The sequence below is a fragment of the Glycine max genome, chromosome 9 (genome assembly GCF_000004515.6).
Source record: "Glycine max cultivar Williams 82 chromosome 9, Glycine_max_v4.0, whole genome shotgun sequence".
Lineage (NCBI taxonomy): Eukaryota > Viridiplantae > Streptophyta > Magnoliopsida > Fabales > Fabaceae > Glycine > Glycine max.
This window is the reverse complement of record NC_038245.2, coordinates 1,364,678-1,384,439: the sequence shown is the minus strand read 5'-3', so window position 1 is coordinate 1,384,439 and position 19,762 is coordinate 1,364,678. Positions and strand designations below refer to the sequence as shown.

At 33.0% G+C, this 19,762-nt stretch overlaps 2 protein-coding genes across 17 annotated transcripts; one reads left to right on the top strand and one right to left on the bottom strand.

The window, feature by feature from the left end:
* Window positions 1–1,796: 1,796 nt before the first annotated feature.
* Window positions 1,797–8,538, top strand: LOC100787162 (uncharacterized). 5 transcript variants are annotated; one of them, XM_041005307.1, is made up of 14 exons: window positions 1,797–2,097; window positions 2,748–2,955; window positions 3,328–3,413; window positions 3,538–3,641; window positions 3,798–3,924; window positions 4,102–4,196; window positions 4,495–4,618; window positions 6,132–6,212; window positions 6,501–6,599; window positions 6,700–6,879; window positions 7,221–7,364; window positions 7,447–7,518; window positions 7,726–7,863; window positions 8,141–8,538. In XM_041005307.1, exons 3-14 carry the CDS (start codon window positions 3,336–3,338, stop codon window positions 8,342–8,344), a joined length of 1,446 nt encoding a protein of 481 aa, XP_040861241.1. In that variant the 5' UTR covers window positions 1,797–2,097; window positions 2,748–2,955; window positions 3,328–3,335; the 3' UTR covers window positions 8,345–8,538. The 5 variants fall into 5 exon arrangements, with proteins under 5 accessions (XP_040861241.1, XP_003535011.1, XP_040861238.1 ...); XM_003534963.5 differs by having other exon boundaries at window positions 1,798–2,097; window positions 3,328–3,409; XM_041005304.1 differs by having other exon boundaries at window positions 1,815–1,955; window positions 3,328–3,409.
* Window positions 8,539–14,338: 5,800 nt separating this feature from the next.
* PHR14 (MYB-CC domain-containing transcription factor PHR14) lies at window positions 14,339–18,968 on the bottom strand. Of its 12 annotated transcripts, none has more exons than XM_041004789.1 (8): window positions 18,812–18,928; window positions 18,283–18,377; window positions 16,963–17,127; window positions 16,373–16,449; window positions 16,241–16,283; window positions 16,037–16,097; window positions 15,636–15,705; window positions 14,339–15,280 (listed from the first exon to the last, which is right to left on the bottom strand). In XM_041004789.1, the coding sequence occupies exons 3-8, from the start codon at window positions 17,090–17,092 to the stop codon at window positions 14,762–14,764; spliced, it is 900 nt and encodes a 299-aa protein (XP_040860723.1). In that variant the 5' UTR covers window positions 17,093–17,127; window positions 18,283–18,377; window positions 18,812–18,928; the 3' UTR covers window positions 14,339–14,761. The 12 variants fall into 12 exon arrangements, with proteins under 12 accessions (XP_040860723.1, XP_014635050.1, XP_040860727.1 ...); XM_014779564.3 differs by having other exon boundaries at window positions 16,963–17,193; window positions 18,812–18,926; XM_041004793.1 differs by having other exon boundaries at window positions 16,037–16,094; window positions 18,812–18,926.
* Window positions 18,969–19,762: the final 794 nt, after the last annotated feature.

The following is a 19,762-nucleotide window of genomic DNA, read 5'->3' as shown; positions in this document are numbered from 1 at the left end:
TAGAGCAAATTTCCTCTTGTGAAGTTCACTTCAAATAATTGAAGAGTAGACTTAAAGTAATCAGATAGCTTCATTTTCGCGTATCAAGTTTATGGGAATGTTTGATTAAGCTTTCTTTAAAAAATAATTTTAAGGATATGGTTATAAATATAGCGTGCCCAGATTAAGAAACTTGTGTGGACAATTTTACTGGTTACTGTTATATTCTGCTGTTAATTATATATATATATATATATATATATATATATATATATATATATATATAGCATAATTAAATAAAACTATCTAATTTGTCTTTGGATTACGTTAATTCTTAAAATGAGATATTCTTAGCAAATTCTATAAATACACTCGTATGCATCTTTGGATTACGTTATTTATGCTAGCCGGGTCATATTTCTCCGCGTAGACAAGATCATTCAATAGAGGATCAGTTCTTGGTAAAATGATTAATCTATGTTCAAAATCAAACAGTTATTAATGTGTTAAATGTTAACCATAAATTAACTCGAATATCCAATTTTCCAAAATTGGGCTAATGTGCTCCCTAATTGGAAATATTAAATATGTCCATCAAGATTCCCCAACAGTAATTTTGCATAGATGGTTCCTCGGCAATTTGTATCAACTATACAGCCTAAGTTACTAATGTATGATTATGACATTGGTTTATGCTTCATACAGATGAAAATTCCAAGTGGACTCTCTTTAAGGAAAGGAAAAAAGCAAACGATACCATTAGCAAACTGGACAGAACAAATTCGGGTGAAAGGAGCCTAGTTTGAAAGTTCAGCGAGGAGAAACCAACCCAGCTATTTCTTATATATATACATATATATATATATATATATATATATATATATATATATATATATATATATATATTCTAAAGTAACAAATAATTTGACAAAAAAATAGTGACTAAACAAAACAAACAAGAAAGACAGTATCAACATTTTTTCACCCAAAAAAAAAGGTGGTTCAACATTTGGATTTATAAAGGAAAATAGATTATTAATATAGATTCTTGTCACAATCTAAAAGTGAGAAAAAAATTAAGTTTAAACTTAATATTAGTGTTTTAGCCACATTATAATTATTTTTTTATATAATTAAAATTTATAGTAAATATACTTTTAATATATTAGATTTACAATATAAAATTAAGTTATAATATAAGACAATTTTTTAACTATATACAATTTCTTTTAAAATAATTAAAATTTAATTTAGAACTAGGTAAAAGAGAATAAATTGAAAATTATAGAATTAATTGAAATTCAATTAAAAGGATAGTTTGAGATGGTTGGGAGAAATTGTTTAGCTAATTGTAGGATAGTATGTAAAACAAATATTTAAAATAGAGAATATAAAAAATATCTAATTTAAAAAATAGAGAAAGTAGAAGTCTCTATCTTTAAATTTAATATGCTAATTTATAAGTATGTATAGGTATAGTCTTTATTAATTTATTTAACTCAAACTAATTAGTATTTAATTAATTGATTATTTAACCATGGTCTTGTATAGCCTTTCTAGATAGTCAAAAGGGTTATACTACTAGTGTATAAAAAAAAACTAATTTTTATATGATGTTATTAACTGTCATTTAATTTTTCATATGAAGTTATTAACTGTCATTTAATAACATTTAGTTTTTTAATCAAAGATGCTCTTCACGTAATTAAATACATGCTAAAGTGTACCACCTTTGTTGGTTTAGATTTATTTAAATTTTAAAAGTATCCCACTAACTATATACTAAATTTGTCAAGACTTCATTAGTTGATGTTTAATTAATGAGACAACCTCAGCATATTATGGATGCATGAAAATTATACGAAAGAGAGAAAGTGCAAATTTAAGGAGGAAATTCCAGCTGGTTGCTTCAGATGTTTTGTGTCTGTTTTTGATCTTCTCCTTCATTACCAATCTCCGATGATTACTCCCTCTCGGTAAAATCCAAAGGAAAAACCAAAAACAACAGCAACACTTTTTCATCTATTTTCAATTTCCTTCTCTGTTTTGCATACTCTTCAGATTGGCATTTTGCTTCTGATTTTTGGGTCGTACCTTCATACCCTTTTCTCCATTCTGGTAAAGTTGGTTTCTTTTTGTTTTTCTCTTTCTATTTTCCCGGTTTTTTGCTTCCCCTTGTTGATGTTAAAATCTGATTCAGAGGGCATGTGCATTGGTATTCATGAACATGGTAAATGTGGCATTTTGAATGTGGGATCTGACAGAATGTTTGTCCCTTTATTGCCTCTCTATGCCTACGTTCTTTGCTTGTTTTATCAGCTTTTGCCATTTTTGTTGCAATGTTTGGGACTATTTCATGGAACTCACGTGTATACTGTAACTCATGTTTTGGAATTTTTTAACCTTGAATAAAGTTGATGCAATGATGGTGGAAAAAAGTGGGGGTTCAAAAAGAGCTTTTGTTTGGGGGTGAAAATGTCTGGCTTACTGTGCCTTTTCTATGGGTTTTTTCTTTCTTTCTAGAAACAGCTTTTGTAAAAAGAAATTGGCATTTAATTATGGAAATGCTTTCATTTTATTTATTTATTTTCCCTTGGGACCAACTTCTTTGTAAATTTGAAAAAAGTTTTGGTACTGAGTTTTGGTTTATTGCCTTTTGATTTCACCTTAAAAGGGGTTGGTTGGTGTTTGTTTCTTACAGGAATAGGGGATTAATAGCTTGTGTTGGAAATGGTTGTCATTAAGTAATGTCTGGCATTTGAATGCAGGAGTAAGGTTCTTCCTATCTTGGAGCATCTGAGATTAAGGTGCAATTCAAGGAGTTTTTATCTGTTTTGATAGATGGGGGTGAATTGACTTTGAGCTTCTCAGAGCCTCCATCCTGCACGAAATCTCATGAAGTGGAGCTGCTCTGAGATACACATATTGAAGCAAGATGATTGAGCAATTCATCAATTTCATTATTCGGCCTCCCAGGTATTATTGCATTTTTCTGTAGGTTGGTGGCTTATTAGCATTAGTTTATTTGCATTCCAAGTTTGACAAGTGAGCAGTTTTTGACTGGTGTTGTATGGTCAATGAGGACTTGTGTGTTTAAGTTAGTGATCCTTCTTTTCATTTGATTGAAATTAGCTTTGCAATTTGCTCTGTATCTTGTTCAACTGAACACACCTCAATCATTTTTGATAAAGCTATATGAGACAGTTTTCACCATAAACTTAAATTACTGATTTTTTTTTCCTCTTGTATTCAACTTAGTGCCCTTGCATACAATGCTCCACTTGTGGTTCTCTTTTCTCAAGTTAATTGAATTACAGTTTCAGTGTATCTACTTTGTCAAATATACAGGGCTGAATATGATCCAGATCAGTACCTATGGGAAAAGGAATTCTCCCTTGCAGGAAGAACATACCAAAGGCAGGATTTGGAGGCAAGTATGGACATGCTTTTGTTAGATTCAACTACTATTCTCCACTTTTAGAATTTACTTTATGATTACAATTTACTGCAAATTGTTGAAAACTAGATAGATTATCTTCCTTTTTTTTAACCTTGCAGCTCAAGAATTCCAGAGGCTATGCATTGAAGTGTAGTCATTATCTACCTTCACGTTTGCCTGAAGATATTTCTCTTCCTTGTGTTATATATTGCCACGGAAATAGGTAAGCAAATTTTTATGGATACTGCTATCACTGCAAGAGATTCTATACGGTTTACAGTCATAAAGACCCTTTTTGAACATTCTTTTCTTTTTTTCAGAATGACACACTCATTCCATTCTTCTCTTTTCATATGTATGTACATGTACAATGATGCAGTGGATGTAGGGCAGATGCCAATGAAGCTGCTGTTATTCTTCTTCCATCAAATATTACTGTCTTTACTCTTGACTTTTCGGGGTCAGGCTTGTCTGATGGAGACCATGTTAGCCTTGGTTGGCATGAAGTAAGCTACCCCTTTTTGCATGTATTTATTTCTTTAATCAGTTTCCACAATTGCATCTTTTATGCATCTAACTAAAGTTTCTGTATGAAATTAACGATGCAGCACATCTATAAAGTTGCATGCTTTTTTGTGTAATTTTCCTGCAATGTTTCTCAAGTTTAATGTTTCCTGTGACAGAAAGATGATCTCAAGATGGTGGTGTCACATTTAAGAAGCAACAAACAAGTATCTCGTATAGGACTTTGGGGACGATCAATGGGTGCTGTTACAAGGTTTACTTCTTCCAACCAGTTTGATTTTCAATGGTTTTAGTAATAATTCTTTCTATATACTTCTATTACATGTTAATTCTAGGAGTTATAAGTTTGGTTTAGTGGTGAAGGGAGAAGGGAGGGGGGTGAGAGGTTGTGGGTTCGACTCTCCCCACTAACAAAATAAGATGGCTCTTAATTTATACTTCAATGCTGGGTGTTAAAATATCTCTCATCTGTTCCATATGTGTTATTGTAAGTCACATATATGAGAATCTCTAGTGTAATTTATTTCTCACTTTTCTTTGGTGCGGTGTAGCCTTCTTTATGGAGCTGAAGACCCTTCTATTGCTGGAATGGTGTTGGATAGTGCCTTTTCAAACTTATATGATCTGATGATGGAGCTTGCTGATGTCTATAAAATTCGACTTCCAAAGTTCACTGTACACTGTCTCTCTTTCCTTCACTCCCTCTCTGTGTGTGCATATGTAATACTTTAGATTCTACCTTCCCCTTTTTAATAACTAGTAAATGTGGGACTAAAATAGAAAACAGAGGATCTTCATTTGGTTACCTCGTAATTTTCAGTGATGAACCTTTAGACTATAGTGCATGTCTGCCAGATATGGTGCGTCGTCAATCAGAAAATTTTCAGGTTGTAAAAGACTTAACAAATGCATTGCTATTAATCATCCCAGTCTTCTGTTTAGTTGCGTTGCTGGAGGAAGTAATAAGAGTTTGTAATTTTTCATTTAATTTAAGAACAGTTTATCATGTGTTCATTGCCTGTTACCTAAGATATCTGACACATGGCTTTGCTTTTGCACCATGAGGAATGCTAGTAACACACTCTGACTAAAACACTCCCTCCTATTAGTTAAAATTTATTGAAAACAAGAAAATCATGAGATAGATTCATTAAATAAGAGGTGGGACCCACAACATTGTGATATCCAATAAACTTCAACCAATAAGGAGTATGTTCCAAAGAATGTGTCAAAGAGTGTTTTCTCAGGATTTCTCTTTGCACCATTTTATTCCCATTCTACCAAGTCTATATTTCTATTTGAATTTGGCAGGCAGACATATTTCTTTAGTTTGAATGAGAAGTCCTTGTCTGCCTGCACTGAAAATTCTTTACCCCATTCAATGGACTTCAGTGAGCCTCTTCTGATTTACAGATTTATTTTGTCGGTCAAACTGAGCAAAGAGCATCATAGTTTTTGTGTAGGCATCTTTCTTTAATTTTTTTTCCCCACCAAAATGGGAAAAGGAATCCCAGGAATACAGAATAGATTATTCTCCATTAAGATTCTTTACATAAGATTTTAGGATTTATGGTTCCTCAACTTTTAGGGTAGTTTTTTTATTTTGAAATTTTTAATAATGAAAGTTAGGGATTTGTTAACTATAGCATTTTCTCGGAATTAATTAGTAATTAATAATAATAATATTCTTACATTCTTTTTTACTTTTTCTGGGGGGTTGTGGGAGGGTGCACTGGATTCATTAAGGAATAAAGTCGATTAGTAGAATTATTGAGAAAAATGACTTTGGTATGAAGTAACACGTGATCTGAATACCATATTTTAGAGTTGTCTTGAGTATGTATTTGTGCATTAGGTTTTTAAATACCTGTAGGTTTTATATTTTCCTTTGAAATTTGGAGAATGGACTGGGGATAGGATGATTGTTAATCAATGAAGTAGTAAAGTCTTTCATCTCAGAGCTTTAATATCTGTATTCTTGTCATGGTTGGCAATGGCATTGGTTAGTTTGCCTATATGTTTATTGCCCCTTTGTTATGGACTCATGGTTTTTCCTTTAATTTTTCATTCAAAGTGGATCCAAAATCAATGGCAGTTAAACTTGTCTTCTAGACTGTAATATTTTGGACATTACTAGTTTTGGTTAAGTCTGACTGTCTGAGATTTTGCTGATCTGGTCTACAATTAGGTTAAAATGGCTGTACAATACATGCGGCGGGTTATTGAGAAGAAGGCGAAGTTTGATATCATGGACCTGAACTGTTTGCTGGTGTGGATTCATTCTACATTTTTTTCCATAAAGAATGATGGAAGTTTTTCTTGATGTTTCTCACTTTTAAAATTCTAGAATTATTAATGTTAACTTAATTTATCATGTAAATTTTAGGGAGAATTTACAACTTCTGTATATTCTCTAAGGAAGATTTTTACTATAAGAAATTTTGAACACAAAAACTATTTCAAACATACTCTTGGTATGATTCATTTTCTGGTAAACAAATAGTTAAGAATAGTTACTTCCTTTCTGTGACTATCTTAATGCTTTAAAAGCTTACAGGTTGCACCGAAGACATTCATTCCTGTTTTATTTGGACATGGTAATGATGACCAATTCATTCAGCCTCACCACTCTGATCTCATCTCTGAATCATATGCGGTATTCTTTCAAACCATCAACCTAATGTTCTTAAAGCAACATGCAGTTTTGCTCTCTCTTGACATAAACAAAATATCTAACTTGATCTCTAAATCTGTAGGGAGATAAAAATATCATAAAATTTGATGGTGATCACAACTCCTCTCGACCACAGTTCTTTTATGATTCAATTTCCATTTTCTTCTACAATGTGCTCCGCCCTCCTCACATTCCTAGAGTTCGTAAGCTTGAGAAATATTTTGATTTAGGGGATTTGAAGATTGGTTCTACTGTGAATGAGGTAAATAGCACTTCAAAGAAGCTGAGCCATCAAGAAATATACCTGAATTTATACATTGTGACCAGAATGCAGTTTGTGAACTCAAACAATGATACACCAGCAAGCTTCAAGTGGCAGTAACATATCATCAAAATGGAAAAAGCAAAAGAAAGGAGATATAGGATCATCTAGTCTTAACTACCTGAAATCTCTAAAATTTAAAATGTCAACTTTCATTTCACTTATTTGAAATATTAACATAAAATATTATTATGTAGATATGTATGGTCATTTGATTCAGTTTTGTTAGGTGGATTTTATTTGAATAATAAAATACTAATTCGCTCTTGCTTTCATCCTAGAGCCTATTATATGGGATACTCTCTAGTCTACAGTCTGCAACTACTGATGCTGCAAGTTCATCTTCTGCTCCTCCTAGCACTTCAAATTCAATCAAAGCATCAGTTAGTGAACTTATTTCAAAAGTTGCTCCAGTAACCGCCGCTGTAGGATGGCTCTTTCCATCTGTCCAAGTTAATTTTTTTTAAACCTTTGTTCTGTTTAGTTCATTAATTGCTTTTAATTCAGGAGTCCATGATTAGAGAGGAACCAAAGCATGGCAATGATGAACATGGCCATGATGAGCCTGCAGATATGAAGGTGATTTTATCAAGTACCATCTCTGAAATTAAGAAATTGTTCAGGGCTTTTTCACATCTAGATTGCACTATTTTCATATAGAGAGGAATTAATTGCTTTCTTTTCTAGTAATTATTTGCTATCTATTGCATTAGTGATCTAAAATGCCTGTGTAGAACTTGGCTCATTTTTTCTTTGTCCTGAAATTGACTTTTAATGATTCAACAGGATGAGAAAAATGGCCTGACTGAAGATTACTTCTCATACTGTAGCTCAACTAGAGGAAACTGGGGCAGATGTTCTTCTTTAGTACTCAGCGATGAAGAATCTTATCCAGATTTCAGGGATGATGATAATGATTCTGAGGTCGGTCTCTCAACACACATTCATCCATGCTGCACATAATGTTTGATTAACTTTTATAGAAGTTCTACAGTTTAACTTCTCCAAAAAAGCTGAGGTGTATAAATTGATTTAGTAATAAGAGAAGATCAACTCACTTTACCTTAAAAATTTTCACTTAATAGTGTTTATGAAAAAGTTTATCCAAACAAGATCTTATCTATAATATTTTTTGTTAATTCATACATTGACATGGTTGTTATGTGCTTCATGTGTATACAATATTGAAATACTCTTAAAGGTATTTGCAACACCCCTGGGAAGTATGAGAGAAATGTCTCCAGACCCAAAAGAAGAGGGAAAGGATCAGAAGAAGAAGAAGAAAGCTGAAAGATCCTCAAAGAAGCTCAAGTCTGAGAGATTTGAAAAGTGGGAGTCCCTCAGTCGACGGCTGCGACTTTGCATTTTAAAGGGATCTGCCCATAGGAGATCAAAGCCCTCTTGACGTGTCTTGACTGCTACATGTGTAAACATAGTTCATCTAACTATTTGCTTTCATAACATTAATGTAAGACACTGCTATTTTTAGGCAGTCCATGAAACTCAACTTGGTTGTAGGTTGACTAGTTGATTGACTTGATTCTCTTTTGGGAAATATTCAACATGTATTTATGTACAAAATATGGGTTTCTCTTTCTAGCTCCTCTTTCACTTGTTTATTGTTGCAGGAATATGATTCATTTGTCATTCTCACCTTATTGCCTAGTGTTGCAATGTCTACATTGGGGGCTTAATGTGCTCTGTTATGTTGTGTGGCTGTTTAGCAGGGGACGTTTTATACAAGTTCTTTTTTTATATCTTATTTTAATAAATTGAGATTATTAGAATAATAAGTTCATATAAAATAAGTCTTTTGATTAAATTATTTATCTAAACGTGTTCGTGATGCCAAACATTTCATGTTTGAGTGATAGAATTAGAATTGGAATTACAATTTAGAATTTTAAAACTAATTTCAATTCAGTCAAAATGAAATTAGTTCAAAATGATATTTAATGTTTTGGATATAAATGAAATTAATTTCAATTTCATTGTTCACTTGTAAGATTTAAATGTTGAAAATAAAGGTAATAACAAATCTTACGTTAAAAAATTATTTAATAGACTAATATTTAAATATTTTAAATATAATATTATACTTATCGTTTCAAAAATAAAATACAATGAAAAGTAATATTTTCTCTGTTTTCGAAGCAATATAATATTCTACTCCTAATTAAGGTAGTTTTTCAATTTCTCCTCTTAGGCCACTAGTAATTTTGGGAATTTCTTTTATTTGGTTAGCCCATTTCTTCCCATGCTAAAAACTACTATCTTGCGAATATCCTACGAACTTAAAGTAGTTTTCTGTCTCCTTTGTGAGAAGTCGTAGGTTTCTTTCTCCTTTGTGAGAAGTCGTACGTAGGAAGGTTGTAAAAAGGAATCTAAGCTGAAGAGTACGAGGAATTGACTGGGGTGTTTATGGAGGACCAACTAAATGGGCAAGCCTTGGTGGAGGACATGGTGTTTGATGTGGAGAAAAGTCAAGAAGAGAAGAAAAATCTGGAACAGTGTCTGGTGATTGATTCTGACAGCGGGAACAAGACATTAAATTCCCCAATGATGGGGGATTCAGACAAGAAATCGATTGTGGTTGACAACACGCAATTAATGAGGAGGTTCGAAAATGCTTGGCTTGGGGAGGAAGGGTTGGAGAATTGAAGAAGGAGGGGACGTCATCACAAACTTAGATGAGGGGAGAGTCTTGAAGGGAGGTGGAGGCGTTGAAAAAGGAGTTGGAATGGTTGATGAACTTAGATGATGGTGATTCTGTAGCTTTGTTCAATTCGAAGAAGGACAAACTTGCCAAGCTTCTTGTCCAAGAAGATCAACACTGGAAACAAAGAGCCAAGGCTCACTGGTTAAAAGATGGAGACCAGAATACAAAGTTTTTTCACAATATGGCCTCATGGAGACAAAAAAGAAGTAGTATATCGAAGCTGAGGAACGAAGAGGGGGACACGATCAAAAGGGTCTTTGTCAAGTGGCAAAAGACTATTTTATAAACCTCTTCAAGCAAGAGGTGAGTTGTTACGAGATGGTGATAGAGGCAGTGCATAGCATGGTGAGTGAGGAGGACAACTTGGGTTTGCTACCATTGTTCTCATTCCAAAATGTGATAATCCGATAGCCATGAATGACTTTAGGCCCATATCTCTATGTAATGTGATTTATAAAATCTTGTCAAAGGTTTTAGCAAATCGCTTGAAAAAGGTGTTGCCCAAAATTATTTCTGAGGAGCAATCTGCGTTTGTGGAGGGAAGGCCTATCGTGGATAATGTTCTAGTGGCCTCTGAGATCACTCACTACCTGAACAGCAAAAGGAGAGGAAGAATGGGGGAGTTGACAACTTGACATTGAAAGTTGATATAAGCAAAACCTACGTAGAGTATACTGGAGTTATCGTAGAGGCATTATGTTGAAAATGTGGTTTGGTGGACAGTGGGTGGAGAGGGTTATGATGTGTGTGGAGTCTGTGAATTTTTATGTAAGAGTTGGAGGTCCCGTTCTCACCGAGTAGAAGACATCCTCAAGGGGATCCTTTATCTTCATACCTCTTTCTTATATGTTCAGAAGGGCTGAGAACATTAATTCATAAAGCCGAACATGAAGGACTCTTACATGGAATATCAATATGTAGAGGGGCCTCGAGTATAACCCATCTTCTCTTTGCAGATGATTGTTTTCTTTCTTGCAAGGTAACCAAGAATGAAGTGGAAGTTCTTAAAAACGCCCTTCATGTGTATGAGGTTGCTTCAGACCAAGCTATAAATCTCAACAAATCCGAAGTTCTTTTTTGTGCCAATATTCATGACGAGAAGAAGTTTCAATTATCCAGTTCGTTAGGGGTGCAACAAATGATGGGCACTTGAAAATACTTGGGCATGCCATCAATGATTGGGAGGAATAGGAAAGCGAAGGACAAAATTTGGAGAAAAATTAATTCAATCGGTGGGAAATTCCTCTCAAAGGCAGGTAATGAAGTTATGATAAAATCTGTCCTTCAGTCCATCCCATCTTATATTATGAGTGCTTACCTTCTTCCAAAATCAACATGTGAAGAAATAGAGAGAATGTTGAACTCTTATTGGTGGGTGAAGTGGTTAGCATGGGAGAAACTAACAGTGAGAAAGGAGGAGGGAGGGAGGGATGAATTTTAGAAGCATACAAGCTTTTAATCTAGCTATGCTTGGGAAACAAGGATAGAGATTTATGTCTAACCCCAATGCTATGGTATCTAGACTCTTCAAAGCTAAATATTACCCAAGGGGGGATTTTATGGATTCCAATATTGGTTATAATCCTAGTTATATTTGGCATAGCATTTGGAGTTCCCGGTTGTGCTTGATAAATTGATATGGAGAATTGGTGATGGGTCTAGCATTAACGTTTGGAAGGATCCCTGGGTGAGAGGGTATTCTGGGTTTGCCTCCTAACTCTAGAGTTGAAAGATTTGATGGTTCTGGACTCTAGAGAATGGGACAAAACGTTTGTTCATGGGAAGCATTCACCTCATGGGTTTTACACTGTCAGAACAGGTTACTACAAATACATGAAATCCTTACGTGAAATTTGCGCAACATAGGTGTAGAAAGCCAAAAAATTTGCGCTTTCTGTCCAAATGATTTCGAAAGTTGTTGGCACTTGTTTCTAACATGTCCTCGGAGTGTTGAAATATGGATTGCCAAAGGATTATGGACTGATATTGATGGCTTGATTCTATCCATGGAATCCTTTAAGGATCTGGTGTTGGAATATGAATGGAGAAGATGGTAATTAGCAACAGTTCTTCCAGTGGTTCTGGAACTGCAACGTGGACGCAACATCTATGGATGAGGAAGGAAAATTCGGGTTTTGAAGCTTGTCTAAGGGATGATACATGAGAGTTTATGATGGCAAAGGACGGAGAAGCACATGTGATATTACAAAGTTTATTATGGCTTACAAATCAGAACATTCTTAATGTCATTATTGAATCAGATTGTAAACAGATAGTAGATCAGATTAAGAGTAAAGAGGAAGATATCACTGATTGTGGGTTTATTCTAAACCAAATTAGAGATATTTTGAGATCTTATCCTTCATACTCTATTGAATATGTGAGAAGGCAAGCTAATTTGGTGGCTCACTCTATAGCTAGGAATTCCTTCATTTTTTAGCAACACCAAATCTTCCTTAATACTCCACATTGTATTGCTGATTTTATATCAATGGAAAGTATCTGATGATTCTGTGGCTGTCCAAAAGAATCTTCTATCTTGCCACCAATTTTGATAATGTACCACCACTTTTGCCAAAGGTACTATTATGGAAAAGAATGAGAAGGATGTCTTCATTTTAAAGGTTGAGCATGAATTTCATTTTAAGAAATAGACTAAAATGTAGTTTTCTTTTCTATTTTTGTTGACAGTATACTTTTTTAATAAATTAAGCTTGTCAGCAATTAAATAATTATAAAAAAAAATTTCCATGTGCATAAAAAACAAACAATTGTTCGTCAACGTTTATAAAATATATAAATCAACGTTTAAAATTGACCACAAAAACTAAAAAATAAAAGATAAAATATCTCAATTAAAAAAGAGAGGATTAAAATCGCAAACTTTTTAAAAATAAAAAATAAAATGTTTCAATTATAAAATAAAGAGACTAAAAATTACATATTTTAAAAAAATAAGGAAACACAAATTACATTTAGCCTAAAAAATATTAGTAACAAATTCTTATGCATATTCATTCTAATGTTATTGGATGGAGTTTATTAATAGTCAGAATTATGAATAAAATTTATTAAATAAAAAGTAAAGTCTATATTATTTAATGTCCTAATATATTCCAACCAATAATAATTAATGTATTTAAAAACATTAAATAAATATTATTATTATTATTATTAACATTCTTAGTAAGGGTGTTAATTTGTGTCCACCAACCTATTTGGGTTAGCACACGATGGATTCCTCGTATTTCACTTAGTACAATTCAATACGGTAAATTGTTGACCCAATTTAACTCTATGGATTGTGAGTCATTTTAGTTAACTCGGTCTACATTCTCTTTATTTTATTTATCTATTTAACACTTTAAAATGTTAGTCTGAAATTATTTATTTATTTAACTTATATTAAAAATTAAATTAATTTGCATTAAAATATTTAAAATTAAGCATTACTTAAAAAATGAATGATTTTTTAAAAAATAATACTTAAGATAAACTTTAAAGATTATATTTTATCATAATAATTTTGAGCTTATAAACTAGCTTAACTCGTTATACGATGAGTGATGATGGGACTATGGAAGTAATGACAAAAACAATGGTAGTGGTTGCCATTAGGGATGAAAATGGATTAGGTTGCCTGTTAGAGACTTTGGGTCTAGACTGCCTGACTTATTTATTATAAAGGTCAGACTCACTTTTTGAAAAATCTATTTAAATGAAAAGATCAAGCTCAAGCTTTAAAAAAAATTCACTAAACTTTTCAGGATATATATATATATATATATATATATATAGACAGATTTAATTGTTAATTAAATGCACTACGGCACGTGCATTTATTATTAAAATATTGGCTCTCTCATGTGCAGTGTTTTTTCACTCGGGTTCCAAATTCTTTCGTTTTGATCTAAGGGCTGCTATTTAATCATCTCATCTCTCATAATAAAACACTCATCTCACCTAATATGCTCCCTATATATATATATATAAACTTGCTTTGGTTCTTATTTTTTTTATTTATTTTAGTATTTGACATTAAGACTAGATTATCCAATGAAACTTATGATATTTTACTTAGCTTACTTATTTTGTTTACAATATTTTGTTGAATACAAAGTGTTCCGATTATAATTCTTACTTGGGTTGTTGAGATTGATAAATTTTAATATCATATTAGAGTGCTCTAATTAATTTTAACTTGTTTTTTTTTTCACGGACAAATTAAAAGAAAAATGTGTCTTTCTTTATATTAAATTTTAAAAAAATACAATATGAATCCTCAAAGATTCACTATATAATCATTAGATTTCCTTCATATATAACATTTATTGTAAAATAGATTTTTTAACAAACTCGTCGGTCAAACCAAACTTTTAAATAGACTAGGCCAAGCCTAATAAAAAAAAAAGGCCTCTAACAAATAAATAGACCAAACCAAACTTTATATTTTTAATTCAGGCCTAACCAAACCTAGCTTATTTTCACCCTTAGTTGTCATGGCGATAGTAATGATGATGACGGTAGATGTGATGACAATGACAATAACAATGATAATAGTGACGACAATAATAATAGTGGTGGTTGCTATAACGAAAATGTTGATGATGGTGGTAACACTAGCGATAATGAGGGTGGTAACAATGACGATGATAGTTGTGACAATGACAATGATAATAGTGGAGGTGACAATGATGCATACTAAATTAAATATTTAAGTCTCATGATTGGTACAATCAATCACAGCCAATGCCAATTTTCTACATGTCATCTGTTAGAATATACCCCAAAGCCAGACCACAGCACTCCCTCATCATCTGCACAATTCCTTTGGCTAGTCAAGAGATTAAGTATAATCCCCATAAGCTTCTTATAATCACCATAGCCGATGCCAAGATTCTTTCTATTAATCCAATTCAACTTAGTTATCTAAATAGTAATTAAAGGCTGGATGTTTAGTCAAGTATTGAACATTTGAACTGGTTCCCTTGGGAATCTACGAAGAACAGGTTCCCTCATCTATTAAGGAATACATATAACACAAACTAAGCTTAGAAGGAAGATAGAATGAGTCCTTGAACACAACCTACATATTATAGCAAATCACAGATTACCACCACCAACCTTATCCAATTCCTCACCACTTCTGGTAGATATACCCAAAGAAGGATCAAATTGGTCTTGGCCAAGAAAAACAGTGTTAGGTTGCTGGTATAATGACATGCTTGACTCCAGTATCTGATGTGGAAGCACCATTTCTGGTTTAGAATACACGCCATCCATGATTACTCGTTGCTTCTTGGCTGATCTCTCCCCTTTAGGGCTTTCAGCAGGGGAACCAACATGGCAGCCAGAATCTGGTGTCATCGGTTCAAGGTGAGATGAAAAAGATTCTATTGAAAGACTTTTTGCCGGAGCACGGTCTTTGGCGGCCTTTTCAGGGTCAGGGGTTGACGGGTCAGTCTTATTATCAGGTTCTTGGCATGCATCCCCTGGAGCAACGGCTGCAACCCCAGAGCCAGGAGTCTCCGAAAGAACGCCACTGAGCCGCTGCTGTTCTTCGATTATCTTTTTCAGGTATTTACCCTGGGCCTCTATCCGTAATTGTAGCTGTCTCTGCACCTGTTTCACATCAAAACATAAATTACAAGCTTGGCATCTTAATTACAAATAATTCATCAGTCTGTTTATTCTGTCTTTACTTCATTCGAAATTGGAAAATATGAAGTGAAATTTCAAAGCAGCAAATACACAAATTTTAAACCCCATTTACATATTGAGCCGTACAGCTTGAGCCACTAGAGGATGGTACAACCTAGATCTTAATGATTATATAATGTAACCAATTTGTGTGATTAGCATAAATCAAGAGATAATAAATTAATATCATTTAATTTTACATGATTGAATAGAAATCATAAATTATAATCAGTTAATATGATAAAGTCATAAGATCAGTTCAACAAGGAAAATATACCTCCAATTGTTCATGTAGTCGCTTCTGAACCTCCATTTGAAGCTTTAGTGCTTCAGTAATCTGCATCCCACTACAGACAGATAAGCCCACAACTTTAGTCATTTATACCACCAGAACCCATCAAACAATCAAGAATTTAAGATCTTTTGATAAAAAGTTACATTTTTCTTCCAGTAACAGTTATTAGGCATTGCATACAAAAGAAACAGATGAAAAAATTCTGTTTCTCAACACTGTTGCAAATTTGACTACACGATGTAAAAGCTTTGGAGATGGTTAAAGCACGGTTGAGTGTGCTTAAGTAACCCAAATATTTTTTTTAATATTATAACCACCAACTTGTATAAGTATGAAAGCCCTAATGAAAAGAAAAAAAGAGGCAGCTAGCCAGCAATACTCACGATGAACCATCAAGATTGGAAAGCATATCCCCTGTTTCTTTCTTGTCAGCCTTTTTCCCTTCTATCAACAATTTTAAAAGTTATCACCAAATAAAGAGAAATTAAAGTAAAATGAATGTTTAATGGACTAAAAACAACAAATAAAGAAGCCCTAAATACCATATGCATGAACAATTTAAATAACAAAAAAACAGATAGACATACCATCAGATGAGGAGTCAGGTAAATATTTTGCAAGTCGGTATTTCTGTAAGCAACAGAAAAGTAGAATGAAAAAAGGATTTACGAATGAGAATAATGGACATCAAGTTAAGAGGCCCTTTAAGTGCACATTACCTGTAAATGGCTTTTGACATGGTAAATGGTCAAGCCTTGTACACCCATAACTCTGAGGACACCTTTGGGTGTGGCACCTAGCAAAATGCATAGTTAGATTTAAAACATTTTTATAAGGAATGTTAAAATAATGCATAGAAGCTTGAAATATTCCTCAGCCAACATAAGTATACATCATCTGATCAACATATGCTACCTATTCTTTATACTTTACTTTTTACATTATCTCATGAATTTCATACAAAGAAAATTCTCATATGATCTCCCTATGAATTATCGGGTAGTCATGTCATCATGCCCATCTGATACCATCTTGCCTGAAACTAATTACTGATGCACAGCACATATACAGGAGGGAGAGGGGGGGTGGGGTATTTTTCATGGAAAAGTTCACAGATGATATGAAATTTAAACACCAAACACATCTCCAAAACAGATGTAAAATTGATAAGAGTGCATTTATTTTATTAGCTGCCACACAACCTAGCATTCTCATTTTACAGGCTAAAGTCATGTTTTAAGTTTCAGTGTAAGAAAAAAAAAACACTTCCAGATTCCCATTAACCAAAAATAGAGGGGGAAATACTCACGATCTGGCCCACCAAGTTGAGCCACAGCATCAACAAAGCGCTCATGTAATTCATGTGTCCACCGTAAACGTTGTTTTGAAGCGAGATTAGAGTTGTTGCCAAGACTGTTTCCTCCACTGCCAGGATCCATTGTGCTGCCACCACAATCTATGTGCTGACCATGAACTAATGAATTAACTCCAATTAAACTTGCACTAGGAAAATTCTTTGAATGATACATTTGTCATTTATCTGACAGCAAACAAAATAAAAGAGAATATAATATAATATTGAAATCAATTCTAACATCTTGAACTTAACTGCATATTGGAAGAGGTTTGTGAATAAATGAGAAAAAATCAGACATGCAGGCAAACAGAGACACATAAATCTATTGGTTCCACAAGATAGGAATACCTTTTAGAGCAACATTGAATTTTCCTAGTTAAAACACTTACACTTAAGTATTACAATATTAACATATTCTGATCCCAATTCCTATTTCCTAATGTGAATGAGTTCAAATAATATTTAGTTTGATCATGGATTTACATTATATAAGACTCCCTCAACCAAGTTTTCAGATTGCCATTAACAAAGTTTACCCAATGGATCATCTAGTACTCTCAAAACAAACCTTAAAAAAATACTCCCAGACATCCAAATGTGGACCATTTGATCTAATTTAATAGAATTTTCATTCTTTTTCTTGCAAAGTTCTTCTTTATCTAAATCCTCTTGCTTTCTTCCTTCATTTCTTTCCTTGGGACTCAGGTGAGTTCCTAGGAGAAACTCAAACCCCATGGAAAACGCACACTTATGTCTACAAAACAAAAAGCCAGTGATTTTTACTTGGCCTAAGTCATCTTGTAACCAGGTAAACTTTTTCATGTGTTTTTATTTGATGAAATCACTCTATAGAAACACAAAACCTACAGAACCTATAAGTGATTTTTAGCCTAAGTAATATAGGACCCTTCAAATATCATCCAACTTCTGCAACAACTAAATTGCCACCTGCAGTTTTGCAGAATATATACTAATATTGCTAGAAATGGAGAACACATACAAAGAGAACCCAACACTATTTGAAACTATCATTCTTTCCCTAAACCCCCCACCCTACCATCCCACCCAAAAATGTTGGAGAAGAGGAGAATAATTAAATGAGGTTGATTTTTCCTGATACTTATAAGAAGTGACAAAGATATCATTCTTGATTGTAGAGAACTAAACATTCAATAACATTGTTGCTGCTTGCAAAAGAATTCATTAATCTAATAGCATCAGCACTTTGGGAATCAGTGTTAAAAGTTGACTAATTTTTCATCATGCTAATACCTCTGAATATCAGGTAACACCATCAAAATTGACGTTTCCTCACTCCACACAAGGAAGAGAGCACCAACACAGGACTCACCATGGCTGAAACAATTCTAACAAACCAACCAACTAAACTTAAAAAAACCAACGAACCTTAAAAAAACAAAACTAGCAGTAGTAATTGGGGTTCTGGCCCCACATGAATAAGAACCCAACAACTCTCGGATGATCAAAAAGCTGAAAATTTTACACCTTTCAGACCAACCCCGAGAAATGCTCGATTTCCCAGCACAAAGCCCAAAACTTTAAAAGTTGGGGCAACAGAAAAATCGAAGTAAGCGATCAAAAACACGAACTTTAGGCCAAGGAAGATACAGTAACATCATTAAAACGAAGCTCAAAGCAAAGAATCCAAAAGGGTCACCAAAAACAAAAATAAAAAAACGCAAATGAAAGAAAACTCAAAAGCACAAGCTTCAGAGAGAGAGAGAGAGAGAGATTTAAAACTGAAATTCAAAGGAATAGAAGGGAGAAGAAAAAAACGTACTCAGATCTACGAAATCCAACGCATACAAAATTTCTCCCCCTCCTATTTCGGAGCTGTGTAGTGCTGTGCTCCTCCTTTCTCTCTCTTCATACACAGTGATACCCTCCGATGAAATTAATCGTTTTCTTAGGGGGCTACTATATTAAATTTATATCATTAAGTTAATTATTAATCTTTTTTTTTTATATAGGAATGAAACTAAAAACAAAAACTAATGCCACGCGGTTTCTTTCTCACTTTTACATGATACTTCATCGATACAAAGAATTTAATTAGGATAGAGTATTACTCTAAATAGTCATTTAATCATGTACAACTATATAATTAAAAATTATTAAATTTTATAGTAATTATTTTTTAGTTTGTTTTTTTAATTAATAATATAAATTATGAATATATAATAAATGTACACAAAATATAAAGATTTTGACAAACGGTCAAATTTAATAAATTTATTATCTTTTTTTAAAAACTACTACTAAAAAAATTCTAACTGATTGATAATATAAAAATTCAATATTCACAATTCATGTTTCTTAAATTCTAAAAAAAATTATACTAATAATAATTCCTGTTTTATATGTAAGAGTAACATAAAAATTCCACCGAAGAGGAGTAAACTGTCATGCCGGGAGAATGATACATTGAATCATCGATATATCAAAATGAATGAATAAAATTGATTATATAACAGTATCAAAAAATAATTATATAAGTTTTTGAATTATAATTTGTCCATTGTATTAACATCTGGCACTATTAATTTATAAAGTAATCTAATTAACGGACGCGATGTTTATTTTAAATAATAATTTTATTTGATTTTTATCTTTTGAAAACTAATAAATTTAGTATTTATTTTTAAGGACGGAATTAGACTTTTGACCGTTCTCCCGTCCAGGTTCAACCGGCCCAAATTCTTCCATTCTTCAAATATTCTACTCATTTTCT

Excerpts from the sequence above, each read along its gene's own strand:
- PHR14 (XM_006586610.3), bottom strand. The coding sequence starts at position 17,182 with ATGTATCATTCAAAGAATTTTCCTAGTGCAAGTTTAATTGGAGTTAAT. Across the intron at positions 15,706-16,036 it reads TCCAATCTTGATGGTTCATC|TGGGATGCAGATTACTGAAG; the intron begins GTGAGTATTGCT and ends ATCTGTCTGTAG. Across the intron at positions 15,281-15,635 it reads GACTACATGAACAATTGGAG|GTGCAGAGACAGCTACAATT; the intron begins GTATATTTTCCT and ends GATGTGAAACAG.
- LOC100787162 (XM_003534963.5), top strand. The coding sequence starts at position 2,915 with ATGATTGAGCAATTCATCAATTTCATTATTCGGCCTCCCAG. Across the intron at positions 3,410-3,537 it reads ACCAAAGGCAGGATTTGGAG|CTCAAGAATTCCAGAGGCTA; the intron begins GCAAGTATGGAC and ends TTAACCTTGCAG. Across the intron at positions 4,619-6,131 it reads TTCGACTTCCAAAGTTCACT|GTTAAAATGGCTGTACAATA; the intron begins GTACACTGTCTC and ends GTCTACAATTAG.